The sequence below is a fragment of the Rissa tridactyla genome, chromosome 8 (assembly GCF_028500815.1).
Source record: "Rissa tridactyla isolate bRisTri1 chromosome 8, bRisTri1.patW.cur.20221130, whole genome shotgun sequence".
In the NCBI taxonomy this organism is placed as follows: Eukaryota; Metazoa; Chordata; class Aves; order Charadriiformes; family Laridae; genus Rissa; species Rissa tridactyla.
Window position 1 is genome coordinate 31,743,763 of NC_071473.1, and position 18,844 is coordinate 31,762,606.

The 18,844-nt window shown below is 38.0% G+C and overlaps 1 protein-coding gene across 4 annotated transcripts in view; it reads right to left on the reverse strand.

Moving 5' to 3' along the window:
* The window catches only part of STXBP3 (syntaxin binding protein 3), a 28,711-nt gene extending 9,944 nt beyond the window's left edge, over positions 1–18,767 (reverse strand). The window contains exons 1-14 of one of the 4 annotated variants that reach the window (XM_054212239.1): positions 18,665–18,750; positions 18,015–18,236; positions 12,699–12,748; positions 11,875–11,956; positions 9,565–9,641; positions 8,869–8,947; positions 7,371–7,471; positions 5,222–5,376; positions 4,244–4,334; positions 3,160–3,284; positions 1,607–1,711; positions 994–1,051; positions 719–784; positions 155–235 (exon numbers count right to left, since the gene is read on the reverse strand). In XM_054212239.1, coding sequence (XP_054068214.1) covers positions 155–235; positions 719–784; positions 994–1,051; positions 1,607–1,711; positions 3,160–3,284; positions 4,244–4,334; positions 5,222–5,376; positions 7,371–7,471; positions 8,869–8,947; positions 9,565–9,641; positions 11,875–11,917 — 981 coding nt within the window. In that variant the 5' untranslated portion in view covers positions 11,918–11,956; positions 12,699–12,748; positions 18,015–18,236; positions 18,665–18,750. Of the gene's footprint in view, positions 1–154; positions 236–718; positions 785–993; positions 1,052–1,606; positions 1,712–3,159; positions 3,285–4,243; positions 4,335–5,221; positions 5,377–7,370; positions 7,472–8,868; positions 8,948–9,564; positions 9,642–10,242; positions 11,844–11,874; positions 11,957–12,698; positions 12,749–18,014; positions 18,237–18,664 lie in introns of those variants that run through there. The other 3 variants (XM_054212237.1, XM_054212238.1, XM_054212240.1) reach the window with 3 other exon arrangements.
* Between the last annotated feature and the right edge of the window lie 77 nt (positions 18,768–18,844).

Consider the following 18,844-nt stretch of genomic DNA (forward strand, 5'->3'; position numbering starts at 1 on the left):
ACTACTACCTCAAAAAAGTGATCACAAAAATAAATCAAGAGACACACTACTTTAGTCAGTTAAAAACAGGCATCTATTCCTGCAAACAAAAAAGCCACATTTGCAGTATGTTGTTGTTGGGTTTGTGGTTTTTGTTTTTTTTTTTCAAACATACCTGTTCAGCTTTACAGAGCCTTTCTATGTTAGATTTGAACTTGCTCATGCAATCTTCTGCTATGTTAAGATGGACAACTTGCTAGAAGACAAAAAAAAATAAAAATCACAAGCTGCCATAACTTGGTTGTGTTTTGGTTTTTTTGTTGTTTGGTTTTTTTTTTTTTTTAAACACATCAAGCAATCATTTTTACTGGTTACAAGAATCAATCCTTCTACTGTCCTTCAGTACCATCATGCATTTTCTGCGTTTAAGCCTTCACTTAAAGATTGAGCCCCGCAATACCTTTTAAAACATTAAACTGCTATGTTATCTTCAATCCTCAAAGCACACAAATCATTTAAGTGGTTTGGGTTGTTTTATTTTGTTTTTTATACTAAAATGGAACACCTGGAAACAAGTTTTCTTCTTAAAATTTTACAGTAGGTGAACATATTGATTTGGAGAAAAGTTATATAGCACACAACAGGAAAATGACAGAATAAAACTAGACTTCAATAGCACAGAAAGTTATAGCATACAAAATGATTTATCGTGAAGTTGTAGTTATAAAAGACCCCTTACCCTACTAATCTCTTTACGATAGTGTGGCATCTTCTTCATTAATTGGGACAAAGCAGATATTGATAACTGTGAAGAAATGATACAAGTTGAAAGATTTTCTCCCCAATATTCAACATCCTTATTTCCCTTCCTCTTGTAGCCTTGCTTCCCCTCAAAAAAACACTTGCCATCGAGATAAGCCTCAGTTTCTATAATAGGCCCATGAATTACATAGATCTGATCAGCCAAAAATAAATAAATTACCAGGAAAAACAACATTATATTAAACAACTTACTTTTCCTTCTGTTGCTTTTCTTTTTGATGAAACTTCTTTCAAAAGTTTTGGTATTTCCCTGAAAAAAAACCCAAAGGAAAGTAATCAAATGCAACAGCATCACAGTTCCTAAATCTTTTAAGATCTTTGCTTAAAATCTTAAAAGAACTGTGCAACAAGAACTTCTGAATGAAAGTAAAAACTTCAAATAGAGGTCTCCTTCAGAGGAGAGAGTGTTTTTTGACACAGGAAACTGAAGTTAAACATTCTGTTTATGATACTTGCATAATGTCATTTGATGCAGTAATATGCTAGTATTTTATGCAAAGTAATCCCTTCAGATTTAAAAGATCTGAAGATACTTCCCAGAAAATAATTTAATTTCCACTTTCCTCAAGAATTTAAATTAATATTAGTTAAATTGCATACCTCTATACACACTGTATTTTTGAAAGTATGTTTTCTTCCTGGCATCGATTATTTACCAGGATACAGTCTATATTGCAAACCACCTTCACTACTGCCTGTACTTTCTACTACTCACTACTTTCTTAACAGCTCAAATACATTCCCTCTCAAAGAAACTTTTATAAAACTGCCCTTTTTAACTAGTTTTTGTTATTTATTCACATACTCTATCACATCTGCAATATGCTTGTGACGAATCTTCACCCAGAGCTCATCATCTTCCTCCAGAATTGCCTCCCGTTCCTTCCCAGCAGGTCCTTCTGTTTTGTATCTTCCAAGAGAAAATTCAGGCAGTTCTTTGGTTTGTGGTTTGTTTTTTCCCCCCGATCATTCTCATAGCATGTTAAAATATTAATTGTTCTGGTTTAATCAACATACACGGTAACTGCAGTAACATACACAGGTTTTCACTTATAAGCCGAGCTACTGCCTGGTAAAATATAACTAGAAGAAGCAGATGAATTTTAGAATGATTCTTTGGGGCAATAGCTTCTGGATGTTCTTTTAAACCAACAGTAAACAGCATTTCAATCATACATTTACATGCACCTCAATTTCTCTTCAGCTTCCAAATGTCAACTTCCCTTTGTCTTCAAATGCAAATTGTGCACAGAGTAATACACATTGAGACTGCAAAATGCAGCTTTCTATAGCCACTACAAGACATTTTGTAACTGAAGGAAAGTTAAGTCCCATTCACCCACTAAATAAAGTAGGACCGATTACTTCACTTATACAAGAAACATGCTTCACAGCATTACAGACCAGCTATTACTTTTCTGCAATGACAGAAAGAAACCTATAAAGCAAGATAACAATCATAGTACATAACATTTTTACATTTACAGAAACTCACACAATGTATACGGCCAGAAAGCAGGAAAAAAAAAAAAATTACAAGATTAATTGTAAAAGTCAGATCATGACTACCCAGAAAACACACTCTGCTGCAATTTCATACACGGTAAGTTTCAGATTCATAACATTCTACATTTTTTATGAAAATATTCACTCAGTGTTCCTGACAGAGAAGATACATATTCCTGTTTGCTTAACTGAACAATGAGGCAATTCGGTTTAATTTGCTGTAGTGGGTCATGAGAAAGCAAAGTCTTACCAAAGCCTTTGGTGTCAGAACAATTTGACAGTGAAGTATGTACCTTATGCAAAACAGCGTCACAGTATTCCAAATAGTGATAAAATAGTGCTTATAAACTGAACATGGCTTACCTAAGTGTGCATTTAGGCTGGAAACACGTAAATTTTAACAGCTACACAAATTACATGATTGGAGCTATATAAGTCAGTGTTCCTGAAAAACAACTAAGCTTTTTCTTGGCATTTGATTACTGGCCTTGTCTGCCTTGTTAGGCCAAGAAGGCTGAGAATATGAAACAAAAGGCAGAGAATCTGAATGCGCACTACCAAGTTTTTACTTCAAGTCTAGTACAAAGTTCTTTGTTTTTAAAAAAAATGCAATTTGTTAGACTCAAAACTTGGCAAAAATGCTAATTAGATCCTACCTAATCTCAACTAAATGAGGAAGTTCACAAAAAGAGGAAGTTACAAATCCAAGAGGAAAGATTAATAATAAGTGAAACATCCCTTATGTAATATAAGCAATATTAGCTATTGCTATGGTGCAATTCAGCTAAACAATTCCATTGATTTTACAATCAAGAATAAGAAGTGTTTAGATTTTTTTTAAAAAGTACTTGCTTGTAAGTATCATTTTCAATTGGCAGCAGATCATATGCCATCGCCTGGAAGGTGAGCTCATGAAGTACAGTTGATACTGGGTCAAAGCCACGATCAATTATTAGTAGTTGGGAGTGTGTTTTACCCTAGAAAGCCATCAAATACACATAAAGTTAAGACATACAGTACAAAGTTAATGCATGTTAAATCTATATACAGTAAGTTACAGCACAGCAATATTGGAACAACAACTGAAAAAACCTAAAAGGTATGGTCCAAGTGCTTATCAGCATAAATAGAAACAAATGTTTAAATGACAACCAGAACACAGTGGTTTTAAACACTAATTTTAAGGTAATGCTCTTAGCCCACTGCAATGCATTCAGTAACCTCACTTAACAAAAACTACAAGGAAAAACAAAATAACACCACACAAAAAAAGGCCTCCCACTGACTTTTCACAAATAAGTGTGTTGTTTGTATTTCAGAGTAGGTTATCTACGCTGTGGTGTAATACAAAAAAAAATCATCTCCAAACATTCAACTGAAAGTTTCACTTTGGAGTTTAGCAGTGTGGCAGGAGCATTGGGTACATTTATTTCTGTAGAAGAATGGAATGTCACCAAATCAGAACAGTTTACCCCATACTGCTGCATTTAGCCAGCTGCCTTAATCTGCAGCGACAGATCAAAAACATTATTTATGTGAAAAGCTGTATCTTTATGGACAATAAATTCCTTAATGGGAGACATTTCAGTTCTGCAGTGAAGTCCCTTCTACACACAACCCTATGGAATGTGATGTTAAAACAAGCGTTATCCACTTTTCTTCAGGTTTGTATCATCCCTTTATCATAGAGACAATTTTTCCAAGTACAGTCAGTTTGATCACACAAATTATATTTGCTTACATACAGTTTTACTGTATCAGTTACTACCTTTAAGTTGCTGTCATACACAAAACCAACTAAATGGCAACTAGTTGCCTTTATTAATAAATAAAAACTGGTTTTGTAGAACCTATTGTCCAAACATATTCCAAAGATTATTTTTTTTCCCCCCAGACTTAAAAAAAAAAGAAGCAAACACTTTAGTTCACTTTCTACCTTTATTTGGCTTTTCTCATCAGTTCTGTAGTAGTTTTCAAGATTTTTTTCAACAAGCTGTGCAAGTTTGCTGGCTTTATCAGATGGTCCGCTGGGAAAAAAAGGAAACATGCAAAAATAACTTAAATTTCTTCATCAAAACACTAAAATGCTACCTTTAAAACAGAAAGCACTCCCTAGATCGATCCTCTGGTTTCACAAGCAGTTTCTGAACTCCATTCTAAGTAGTTCCAATATATTTTCACTCTTACATTACGATTCCACTCTTTGAATGCTTCAGGTATTTCACACAGTAGAAACAGCTTCAGCCAAAAGACTGACATTAGCTGGCATATGGCCCAGCACCTAAAATTCTCACTTAGAGGTGGGGAACAGGAAAGAAAAAAAGAAAAAGAGAAAGAGAAAAGAAAAAACAGTCAAGCAATTCTTTCTTTGTTACCTTTGCAAAGAACAAGGCACTGCTTCACGTTACACCACAGAATGCAATTCTTGAGCACAATTTCAGATGCCTACTTTGACTTCAGATACTACTCTGTACTCTCTATCAAAGCTTAAGAGGTTTTCTCCTCAATAGCTCTACTACAAAGAAATCTTGATCTTATCAGCCTCGGCAATTTACGAATTCCTTGATGCCAAGCAGAGCTGCAAAACTACCAACAGCAGAAGTTACAGGAGTACACATGCAGTTCATTAGAACGCAGCATATTAGAGCATCACCCTACTGACCAAACATGAAACAAGCAGTTCATAACAAAACAGGATACACTAACTACTGTTATATGAATACACACAGAGATATAATTCCCTGCACTGCCTACACTTCACAAATTCCTATCATTCCACATTTCAGATTTGTGGATTAAAAACAATTAATCCACAATAAAAGAAACTATGCTGCAGCCTCAAGCTATTACCAAACAATGTGTGAAGTCCTAGAAGCGAAAGCAACTTTACTATACAACACTATTTTTGCCCCACCTTTTATATCGTACTCCTGGATTCTCATCTAGCGTGGCACATAAGGTAACAATTTGTTCAGCCATTACTTGCATTACAGCATCTTTATCTTTTGTCTTTTCCAGAGTTGGACTATAGCAGCGGTAGAATGCATCTGGGACATTGAGAGTAAATACCTATGTAAAGCACAACCAAGCAAAAAAACAGCTTAAATTGTATATTTCTAAAATATCTGGTAAAATAACCGATGATACTTTAAAACTACATGCTGTAATAAAGAGTCATACACAATATACTTCAAAAAAAACCCACCACACAACAAACCCACACTTCAGTCCTCTTTCTCTGTCTGTTGAGGTCATCAGCTTTTTGTTCTCACAGTCTTTTCGTCTATTAGTCTTCTCTGCTGTGTAAATTACTATATTTTTCAAATTGCTTACTGTCTATATAGATGGAGGGACCCGAGACAGGCAGAACTAAATACCATCCAGTGTCTCATACAGAGCCATACAATGCAATACCAGAACTATCATAGAAGGTATCAAGTTAAACTTGTTTAAAACAGAATTTTACATATTGTATCTGTTTATTATATGAAGACTTCACCTCCAAGAACTGAAGTTCTTTAAATGCATTAAACCTTGATAAAATATGTTTAGTACTACACAGAAGAAAAACTTTTTCAACAGTTTAGTAAATGGAATGCAACATGGAAACAATCACATTGTCAGTAAGTGGATTTTCTGCAGCTTCAGATGGACTCTGTAACTACAGAGCCAAAGAAGAACGTCCATCCAGATAAAGATATTTGTTTCATTCGAGTAGATATCACTTGGACTTTGCCCAGAGCTCAGCTTGATTATTTACTCTTATCACCACAGAAAGCAGGCCCTGAAGTTAGGAAAATCAGTTAACATTGTCTGTTCCTTTGCTAAGGACTCAAAATGTTCTCACAACCCAAAATATTGAGAACACAAAACTAAACTAAAAACCAGAAGAGACTAAGTGCTGTTTATTTTCAACTTCAGAAAAGTAGTCCCAATTTCTGCTTTCGTGGTAAACCCTTCACAGAACCAAGACAACTAAATTTTCATATGCCTTATTTGGTAGAAGAAGCTAAAAAAAATGTTCTTAAGAGCAGCTTTAGCAGAACTCACAAAATCAATTTGAAAGAAAGCTTGGCAACATCAACACCACTAGAAAATAACCAACCAACCAACCACACTAATTATTCTGATGGCTTCTCAATCTAAATAATTAAAAAAAAAAAAAGAGTGTGTCTTCAAACAAGGAAACTGCATCACAGTAAGACATGGATAGCAGCAACCTCTCCTATATTTACCTGCCACTTGGTACACCTAAGAGTTCTAACCCTTGATATGTTCATAAGGTTTGAAGAATACAGGAAAGACTTGTAGGAAACATTCATGCTTAGTTCTACAACTCCCAGAAGCGGACGGGGTTTGGGGACTTCACTGTATTAGTGAGTATCAGAGTGCATTTCCGCCTTCTGTATCTGATACAGTGTGTGAGCAACAAATTATTTCTCAACACAACACCCACTGTGTGGTTTCACATGGAAACCACTCATTGGTTTCCACTGGTGGTCTCAAAATTTTAATTGAGAAAACATAATTTCCACGTTTTCCTCCCACTAAGAGGTTTGCCAAGTTATTATGGGGTTTGTTTCTCTTTTTTGTGAGGCTTTTGTTTTGTTCTCCTTCAATTCTCTTCACCCATTTGCTCTCCTTTTATGACATTCACCAAGTAGCTTGTTCTACTTACTCCTATTCCTATGCATCAACCTATCTAGTCCATCAAAATAACACCAAAATAACAGTATAAGCAACAACAAACTTTACTACTTACTAAAGACAAACCAGAATACTTTCCTTCTCTTAAGGAATAGATTCCTTCTCTAAGCTCTCTTATTCCAAGTCTTGCAAAAAGATCAAGTGCAAACAGTAAAGCTTTGAGTACAAGATCATTTGTTTTCATCTGAAAAATATAGGCAAGCACTAAAAATATGCCAAAATAGCCAGAGGTCTCACAAACAGTTTATCAGTTAAAAAAAGCTACATTCTATTTAGTTATTTTTTAGCAAATCAACACCACTTGAAAATAGTCCTCCAAACTATTTTCTGCTGTTGAGATAAAGAACGAAACTTACCTGAGACTCATATGGGAAAAAGGAAATGTTGATCTCCTTGCATCTCCTTATTGATTTTGCACAGGAAGACTTAATTTTATTGAATAGGTTGTCAGGACAAACTAGGAAAAAAAAAAAAGATTCTAAGTATAAATCATTTGTGTCTATTCCAGTTATTAACTCACTTATAAACTTACAGTATTCAGGACAGACAATTCTAATTTAAGAACCAGTTAACAGTAACATACAAAAAAGTTGCCAAATCCTGAAGTGGAAGAGAATGTAAGATCAATATTTTTTGTTTGAAATCTTTTTTAAGAAGCATCACTGGTGATTTTTTCCTAGCTTTTGGCAAGCGAAGTTGTAGAACACTCATTAGCAGTCTGCAGCAGTGAAGGATATGGATTTTATCAGAGCAGAAGTTTCTGCTATTTCTGCTCATGTAGGAGAGAGAAAACATTTGCCAAGCTACAAAAATGCTTAAAGGGAGAAACAAATTTGTACATATCAAACAGCAAAATACAGAGAAATATGGAACTTAATTACAGATTTCAAATGCATTCTACTACACTTAAAAGGCTACACTGGACACCAGTCTAGAAACTGAATTTAAGGAACATTTTCATTACACAAATACTACACAGACTTGGAAGCGACAGAGTTATTTCTCTAACTTCTCCCAACATGAAAAGTTTTGGCAAGCATTCAAACTGAAAGCTCGCACACTTGCAACAAAGGAATATACAGCAAGGTAGCAGTATTTTTCCTGAACGAGAATTGCTGCATCAGCATAAAATGAAACAAGAAACCAAAAGTTTTCAATAGTAATTTAAGAACTGCTTTGAGAACCTACGGTAGCAGATATGCACCATCCACAGAGACGGCCACAACTCAGGCTCTGCCTTCAGCAGCACATTTGGGTTTTTTGTTTTCCCTTATTTATGTGCCATTTTAGTCACGCTAACTGACTGCAGAGCAACATGCAGTCACATTAACCCCATTTGCACTAATTATCTCTGCTCTGCAATTTATATTGTGCATGCAAGGGTGAAGGAGGCATCTACTTTCAGGTGATGGGAAAAAAGGCTGACTCAAGTCAGAGAGAACTACACAAAATGAGCAGTTACAAAACACTGTTCTTGCAGCAAATTCTCATGCATTTGTGTTTTTGAGTGCTATTTTGTTTACACAAGACACATAGTTTTACTTGAATTGTCTTCCTCCACACTCTCCAACATAGGAGAAGACTAGGATACTTCAAAAATAAAACTAGATTACCTAAATAAAAAGCTGAGGTGGGGAATGATCAACACTGTTTGGCAATTGTGAAAGAATTTACTATTGCCATACAGCACAGTGACCACATTCTGGCAACCCAAATACATGTAATTACTTGAGTCTCAAATCTTCTCCCAAGAAACAGGACTCAAAATTTACACGTACTACACAATAGGAAAGAAAGTTGAGAAGCTTACTTATTTACATATATAAAGTTATCAAACTACAAAAGCTTACTTACAGTCGGTGAAATACACATATGCTGCTTTGTATCTGCTGGATGATTTAGTGATGAAGTCATCAATAAGTCCATCTACAGACTTATGGGGGTAGAAAAAATAATGAAAAAAGTCATTACAGTGTTTTTCGCCTTTCCTCACATACCAGACAAAGCTTCTCCCTCCTCTCCTCTTGCCCTGTTAATTACCTAGTCCCACTTAATACTGCAAATCAACACACAAAAAAACACTTAAGTAGATTTTTAATTCCAGACCAAAAATAATATAAACAATTACAGAAGGTCAGTCATGCACCAAGATCACTTTCAGAAGCAAAGCAAGATATTTGCATCATTTTCCACCTATAACAGTGATGAGATTTATTCTCTCAAGAATTTTTAGGCAGTAACAGTAATCTCTTATTAGAGCCATTACTTTGAATTCTATTGTGCAATGTATTGCATCATTATTTGATAAAACATCTCTTTCAGTGAGGTTACTAATAGCTAAGCAATGAAACAGTGCCTCCATTGATCAAAAGGTACACATTTGCAACACGCTCTATGGTGACACTGCATTGCCTTTTCATTATAGGAAATGAAGCACCACAAAACGCAGAAGCTAAGTACTGCATAGTTGTACACAGTAAATCAATATTTTACAATAAGATTGCTTTTTCAGTCTGAAAGACCTTGCTACGCTTTCTTTAAAATACTAACCTTTTTGGTGGGTGTTATGAAATATATTGCCTTCATGTGTGGGACAGGCTCACGGTTTTTATATACATTCTCCACCACTATAAAGCAATAAATATTACATTTTTATAATTAAGAGCTTTATGTATCCTTAAGGAAAGTACCGTACATATTTTAGTATAGAGATGATAGAAATAAAATAACACTAATCAAGTTGTCCACAAAATTAGTGGCAAGAACCTATCTTCTGCCAAGAAAGCCTTGATTTTTTATTTATTTATGATTTTAAATACAGCAAGTTACATGACTTATTCAGCCCTCAGCCTAGTGTCAATGAAGTTTGTAGGACTAAATTTTTCCTGGCTGTTTTACACAAGCAGAGTTTTGTCCTCACACAGAAAGGTATGGCAATACAAACATGCTCAAACTACGAAGGCCAGTATGAAATATCTTGCCAGATAACTGCCACAGCATGATTGTTCTTTTTCCAGCACGTTGAAGGAGAGGGAGAATAAAACTATGCAGGGCATTATTTTGGACTATAGCCTCTTCTGTCCTTTGTTTGCCCATTTCCTGTGCACTGACTCTGTTTCAATATAATTGCAGGCACAAATTAGACATTTTCAGCAGATCAGCTTCACTCAACTCTTGGTTTTCTCTGTTTAAATAAAGTCATTACTATATAGTGTTGCAATACACTACCTTGAGAATGCAGGAAGGTTCATGTTGCTCAGTAATTTTGAGGGGGAGGAACAAAGAAGATAAGTAATGACAGACATTTGGATGTGGAAAGACAGGTTCTTTTCAGTCATGTACTCACTAAAAATAAAAGGTTTCTTATTGATGAACAGGATACATGCTCACGGAAAAGTTGCTCACAAAGGATAAGTAGTACTTATTATGATTAAAAATACACTCCAAAAGTGAAATGTATACAGCTTTGCTATTATACTTCTAGAAGAATCATGTTATACTGAATAGTTGGAATAAGAAAAGTCTTGCTACTTGTGGAAAAATAACTAAGTCTAAATACTGCTCTCTTACAAAAGTGCTTCTGAAAATCTAAACCTAAAGCTAATTAAGGATTAGATCATTTACATTTTGTGTATTCATTTCATTTTCCAAAACAGGCAGAATGATACACTAATAAACATTACAGAAAAGGTCAATCATAAAAAGCAACTTTGAAAAGTTTTATGAAAGGAAAAATGTCCTTTTTTTAAGTTGTAGGGAAAAAAAAGCCCATAAGATTTACTAGATAGAAAATACTTCCTTTAAAATACACCTAAAAAACCAAAGTCTTATCTAAACAGGCATACGGCATAACTGAGATCTGTCACAATGCACCTATTATTCATTTTTGACAGTGGCCAACATCAAGGAACAGGGGAGATATTCCAGCAGATGAGAAACTCCACTCCTCTAGAAACTACTCTCAAATTCTTTGGAAAAGTGACAATCTAATTACAGTTAATGTTGCTTATGGGTTTATTCTAGTTAAAGTAATAATTGATATAATTTAGTTTCAAGTTTTTATTGTGTGTTGTGGGTTTGGGGGGTTTTTTTAAGTTATGGAAAGCTCTCTTGTTTTGAGAAGAAGCTCAAATATATCTGCACAACATAGAACTGAAATTTAAATTATTCCCTCTATCACATCCCCTTGCTTGCAAACACCTCTCAACAGTTTTATTACTGTCTCCTGTTCCCATTTTGTCCTCAGTACTTAAGTTTCTCTGCCCTTGTATCCTATTTCTACTGTTCAAGAGCAGAAATTAATACAAAACAGCAAATATTACCGATTTAGAGAACACATTAGGAAAAAATGCATAGAGCATGTTTTACTAACATTCGCTTAATTCTTTACTGAGCTCATCTTCCCTTAACTTCAACTGACAGATAATATCCTTAAAAATCACTCTGTGACAGCTAACTGTCTCATCTACCCCATCATGGACACTAGCAAACAAACACCACCACCAAAAAATGCACCACAAAACAAACAAACAAAAATAAACAAAAAAAGGCAGAAGACCAACAACAAGCACCAAAAAGACCTTACAGCAATATTTAGCAAAAAAAAAAAAATTAAAATAAAAAGGGTTTTAGCTTCTAGGCAGAGAAACATTTCATTTTTCATTTAAAAAAAAAGTTTAAAAACCCCACAATTGGATAATTACTGTACAAGTTAGAAAGCCTGCTAGTCTAATATCCCATAGCTACTTGTCTTCATAAACCAAATTCAGACGATTTCTTGCAAGGGTACCATCAATTTTATTCTTTCCCTTTTTCTTATCAGGATATTGCCATCTGTATATTAAAAAGAATTATGCTTACCTGTGATACCCTCTGCCAGTAGATCAGTCATTTTGCAGCACATTGACAGTAATTTAGTAGTGTAATCATCTAAAAGAATTATCTAAATATATTAAAAAAGACACACAGGTATTTAGATAACTGATCAGCTATAGTAAACCCACGTTATTTCCTTAACAACTTGCCATGGAAACTTGAAGCTGAAATCTGTTTTATAACTCTGTATCTTTTCATCACCTGCATATAGCAACTTTGCCGAGGGAAATTAATCTCAAATAGCATCAGAAGGCAGCTCCCTACATAGAGGATTTCAAAAGATGAGCTCCATCTTAAATAAGTAGCTTGTCCCCACTACTCCTACTAGAAAGTATTATAAAAACTTTCACTTTGACACAAATCTTTTGAATCCCTAACTAATTTACCCCATGGCCTGCTTAAATATATCTGTAGTTGTTCTAAAACTTTTTTTATGGCTTAAGGAGCTCTAACAGGTATTGCACTGCTGAATCCTGCTCCACATACATCGCACAGCAGTATAATTTTTGAAATTAATGAAGTACAAGTCTTTCAAGAGAAAAGTGAAGATAAACAGAAACAGTTTCTCATTTGTTTTTTTCAAAACTCGAACAATAATTGAGACAACTAACCATTTGTTCTTAGTATTTTTCCTTGTCTATTATACAGAGATCTGAGTTAACAGAACTAAAATCCATTATTTGGCTAGAAAACAAGTTTAAGTGAAAGTGACAGCCATTAAATGATAACTGTTTTTTGTGTACTCAGTGATAGAATCACCTAAACAAGTAATGTGTAACATTCTTACAAAAGTTATAACAAAACTATACCTTCCATTCTTCCTCTTTCCTGCAGTCATCAAATATTGATGATTTTAGCTCTGTAAGAAGAAACAGAGATAGACAGTTTACCAGTCAGAGGAATCCAATTGTTACTGAAAAAATAATTCACCCATTTAGACTCATATGTTAAGAGACCTAAAAAGGAGGAACAAAAAAACCCCAACCCACTGATAAATACCTCTACAGAATTCTTGGCTACCAACTGTTCCTGCCTGTTTCATAAAGATGTAGCTAACTTTTTCATTTTTGCCAATATTAAATAGCTCCATAAAAATCAGCCTGAATGATCACAGGCCTGTAAATATTTCACTTTGTTTCTATTTTTCAGTGAACTCTTCCACTAAAAGGATTGTGCACATGCAAAAAAATTAAGCTACTCTTTAAGATAAGACAGCTGGACCAACACATTCAGAAACAGGCCTATTTTAAAATATATGCTAACTTCAGATGTCCTTGTTCTTTCTCTAGAATTCCAGAATAAGCCTAAGAAAAGACCACTTTTTCCAGGAATTGAAAGTTATCTTAAATAAGGTATCCATTATCTTTTCCTGCTATGACAACTGTAGAGAAAGTTTCAATTAAAAAGCTCGTACAGGATTCAGCAAAAGGAGTCAACATGCAGTTACAACCCACAGGTTTTAAAGATCACCAGAACTATGAGTTGTAGCTTTCAGGAGTGGTTTCATCTGGCTAAGGCAGATCGATCTCACAGCAGTGGTATGCGTTAATTAGAAGTCAGAAGACTTTGGGAACTGTTTAAAACCTAGTGTTTATAAACATAGGAATAATGAGGTCCGATTATTCTGTTCTCTTTTCCCAGAGAACAGAATTTCACATTAAGCTGATGACTACTTCTATTAAAACTGCTGGACCTTTTTCTCCACATGAAAAAATGAGAGTAACAGAAGCCTTCAATACAAACGATCAAATTCAGCACACATTTTGTGATGACTGACAAGTGAAAGAACTGAAAGAAGTTTCAGAATAGTAGGTGCACATACAACAAGAAGTACGCCTATTTCCTTCACCATTTATAGATATTAATATATTCAGTTATGTCCAAGTCCCTTTGCTATGGCCCTGTCGCAAGATACTCCATCTGTACCCCCAAATTCCAGGGCCTCAGAATTCAGCAGTTACTTCAGCGAAGCAGCCAACCTGCTCATCCAGCCTTCATTTCATTTCAGTTTCACAACTCTTAACACTGCATAGCACACAACGCTCCCAAGCTGTCACGCTTCTTATAGTTATATTTTACAAATATGTCCTACGCAGACTCTTTCACACTAACATAAGAAGTTTCTTTTGAAAGACGAGTACTTTATGCTTTAGCTTTCCAATATGCTCAAGTTACTTTTTGCAGCATTGGCATTCTTCATAGCAACCTAAAACCCTTACATTCCGCTTTATCTAATAAACCGACAAAAATACCAATCTAAAAGCTATTTAAGTAAAAAGCACATGTTTCAAGAGGGATACAATAGGTGCATTTTGTTTAGGCTGCTAAACAACAGAACTCAAGCTCAGTTCTCCTGAATCCTTTTCTGCTTATACAGCTCCCGAAATCCATTATCATTGGTCAAACTCTGGGTTGCTTCCAATTCAACATCCTTCCTGTTATACACAATCCACAGTTTGCAACAAGTTCTAGGTCTGCTTAGCCTGGTGTAAAGACTCCTGTGACTTCTTTCGATATACTCTATATAAAATTGCAGAATGCTCATCACTCCATAGCTGCTACCAAGATGTATTTGTTGGTAATACCTGAATCCAGGATGTAATACAGGCACATTTTTTCCTGTCACTTTTATACTGTGCATTTATTACATACATTTTTCTAGTTCTGCACACAAGGTGTAGGATCAAATCTTTAGTCTCGTGAAAATTTAATTACCCTTCATATTTTCTGAGAACACTTTTACCAAGAAATTAGTCCTTAGCATTACAGAGTGCTTTTTAATAAATTGAGCACCTGAGAGCCTGTCCAAAATCTCAAGTATATTTTTTCTACAATACCTTAACTTACTTGCCTACAAAATAAAACAGAACATACAAATGCATAATCCAGTTGTGTCTTGAACTTAATTTCTGTAATTAAAAACAGAAATCAGCTTTCTCCCATCATGAGAAGAAATTGTATTCCAAGCTATCAGTGTACTTGCCCCTGCAACACTCCAACTGCTATTTGTTTTGTCCTCAACCTGCAGCTGCTTTACTCAAATAACTGACCTACACTGATTTATAGGCTCTCCAAATCATCTAATTTGTCTCCAGTAAGCATTCTTAATGCATCAAAACCAATCATAAACCCAGGTATGAATAGTGCTCCATTTTTGTCTCAGCTTGCATTTCCTTCTCACAAATTTCATACCAACCATGCATCCTAACTACCTTATCTAATTTTGTCTTCTCTGAATACATTCAATTAGTTGAAGGCATTTTTCTTCTACTTTTACTTCCTGATCCAGGTAAGAACTAGACACAACCCTGATGGAACAGCAGACTGCTAAATCCCTCTGTGAAAAAACAAACAAACAAAAAAAGCAAACCACACCTTGGCAAAGTTTATGACCGATTTGTAACACACTTCCTGAAGAAAGAACTAAAACAGCTTTCACTGTAAGGAAGTGCTCTGGAAAATAAAGTTACAGGATTGCTGAATCATTTTTTAAATTAATATAGATATCTATGGCTAGGCTAGAATCTTATTATACAAGTCCAGAACACATTCTGAAGTTGCAAAAAAAAAAAATAAAAATTAAAGACAGAATTCCTTGGGGAAATAACCTTATTTACAGATAGACACAGAGATGCAGTATAGTTAATTTTATAATTTTATCCACAGAAACCACTGCCTCCTAAATACAGGTAGCTTCCTCCATCCCCATAACTGTAAACTTAACTGACCACAAACCTTGGTGAAGTAACATTTTCACACACTTCTGCATAGATTCTGCCTAAAATTGCACCTTACTGAAAGGGCTATCACAATGGAAAGAAGGGGTTTTAACAGCACCATACCAGAGCACAGGTACAACACTCTTTGTACACAAAACACAGGTACAACTTCTTTGCCTGTTAGCAGAACAGGAATAAAATACACACTGACAACAAGCTCCTACATGAAGCATCAGCATCATTGACACATTATTTTCAGACAAAACAGCCTTAAAAAAAGCCACATTTGCTGAAACATTAGAAAGCAGCAGTCCATGGCCTTGAATTATCCATAAACAAAGACAATGTCTAAAGCTTACTTCGTGAATTTTCATTGTTGTTGTAGTCTTGGAAAGATAAGAGCCACTAGTTACCTAACAAAACATTCTTTTCATAAGAAGCTTCTTTTTTCACAAAGTTTTCAATATAAATATTTTATTATTCATGCTGCTTCACCATCACTCTAGTATTTTTCCTCATGGTCTTGTCCACACTGGTAATGCCATTTTCTAAAGTCCTTATATACCCTGATGACACACTAGTGCTTTGATCAGGTTGCCTCCTTCTAAGGCTATCGTGCTTGACCAATCTGATAGCCTTCTACAATGGCATGACTGGCTGGGTAGATGAGGGGAGAGCAGTGGACACTGTCTACCTTGACTTCAGCAAGGCTTCTGACACTGTCTCCCACAGCATCCTCACAGGTAAGTTTAGGAAGCACGGGTTAGATGAGTGGACGGTGAGGTGGACTGAGAACTGGCTGAACGGAAGACCTCAGAGGGTTGTGATCAGCAGCCAGAGTCCAGTTGGAGGCCTGTAGCTAGCAGTGTTCCCCAGGGGCCAGTACTGTGTCCAGTCTTGTTCAATGTATTCATCAATGACCTGGATGAGGGGACAGAGCATACCCTCAAGCGAGTTTTCTGATGATACAAAACTGGGAAGAGTGGCTGACACACCAGAAGGCTGTGCTGCCATACAGCGAGACCTGGACAGGCTGGAGAGTTGGGCAGAGAGGAACATAATGAAGTTGAACAAGGGCAAGCGTAGGGTCTTGTACCTACGGAGGAATAACCCCATGCACCAGTACAGGTTGGGGGCTGACCTGCTGGAAAGCAGCTCTGCATAGAGGGACCTAGCAGTCCCAGTGGACAAGTTGACCATGAGCCAGCAATGTGCCCTTGTGGCCAAGAAGGCCAATGGTCTCCTGGGGTGCATTAAAAAGAACATGGCCAGTAGGTCGAGGGAGGTCATCCTCCCCCTCTGCTCTGCCCTGGTGAGGTCACACCTGGAGTACTGTGTCCAGTTCTAGGCTCCCCAGTTCAAGAAAGAAAAGGAACTACTGGAGAGAGTCCAGCAGAGGGCTACGAAGATGATCAGGGGACTGGAGCATCTCTCTTAGGAGGAAAGACTGAGAGATCTGGGCCTGTTTAGCCTGGAGAAGAGAAGACTGAGAGGGGACCTCATCGATGCTTATAAATATCTAAAGGGCGGGTGTCAAGAGGATGGGGCCAGACTCTTTTCAGTGATGTCCAGTGACAGGACAAGGGGCAACAAGCACAAACCAGAACACATGTTCATAAGTTCCATGTGAACACAAGGAAAAACTTCTTTACTTTGAGGGTGGCAGAGCACTGGCACAGGCTGCCCAGAGACATGGTGGAGTCTCCATCTCTAAAGATACTCAAACCCCACCTGGACATGATCCTGTGCAACTTGCTCTAGGTGAACCTGCTCTGGCAGGAGGGTTGGACTCGATGATCTCCAGAGGTCCCTTCCAACCCCTACAATTCTGTGACCCTGTAAGGTCCAAGTCTTCTACAAAACACCTCAGGACAAAACAATCACTTTATTACCAAAGGCACAAAAGACTTCACAGAGCAAGATGGGACAAAGAAGCAAAACTAGGGATTTCTAAAGGTCAAGTTATAAACAAAGGTACCTAACTCATGTAAGCAGGGTACAGATGTCAGCAGTCGAGGACGGAACACCACAAAACAGTCTGCTTTCCTCTTTCTCCCCTTTTTTCTGTTTTCGTTTCCAGCAACACAAGCAAGCAGACTGGAGCTTGCAGGCAGGAGCAGAGGATGAAACCACAGACAAGAAGGCAGCAGGACCTTCCCATTTCAGTGACAGGCAGTCACTGGGCTGGCTGAGCTGCTCATGGAGTCACCACCTCACTACAATTAAATCTGGTATGAGGTGGCCATTAGTGCCTTTCCCCAAATGCCTCACAGTACCTGAAGTACTATCCGCCCTTCCACTCCACTAAGACATGGCGTAGTTACAACTTCATTTTCTGTACCAAACACTGGCAGAACCTGTTCCTGAACACGGCCATAAAAACCTGCAGTTCATTTATTAAAGTACCTGGGGACACCTTCAGCTTTTTCCTTCTGAAAAGCGCCAAGCTCAGCGCAAAGCCGGCAGTGACACTTCGTGACAGACAACCGGAGAGCCCGTTCCGAGGCCGGGAGTGCTCTCCAGAACTGCCATTTCGGAAGCAACAGGGAAGTCCTTGAAGAGCTGACTTCAGCTTACCCTCTTCAGGAGCTGGCACGGCTGGCTATATCCTCTAAAGTTCAACCTCATCTCGGAAAAAGGCAAAAACGTTTCCATCCAGGTGCTATTACTGCCGGCAAGCCAGGGCGGCCGCCTCCCGCCACCCCGACGAGCCGAGGAAGAGCCGCCACCTCCAGCCTCTGCCGCGCACCGGGCTCCCCACAGAGCCGCCCGGGCACGGCCCGGCTCTCCCGCCGCCCGCCCGCCCGCCCACCTCAGCCCCGACACGCAGGGCGGCTCCTAAGGAGCCCCCAGCCGCGCCAGAAGGGGCCCCAGCCCCGCCAGAAGGGGCCCCAGCCCCAACAGCGACCACCGACCCCAATACGCCAGGCTACGGGGAGGCAGCGGCGAACGCTCCCGGCCGACCGGCCCGCACCGCCGCCCGCCGAGCGGCCCCGGGCCGCTTCCCAGCCCCGGGGGCGGTGGGAAGGGGGCGCGGAGCGAGACCCCGCACTCACTCTGCCACACCAAGCTCTTCAGCCCCCGCGCCGCCGGCGCCATCTTGCTCGCCCGCACCGCCGCCACGCCGCTCCCTTCCGCTCCCCTGCCTGGCCCCGCCGCGCCCTCTTCAGAGGCGGCGGGCGGAGCCGAGCGGGGCGGTGGCGGAGGGCGCTGCCTGCCTGTGGGGCGGGCTCCCG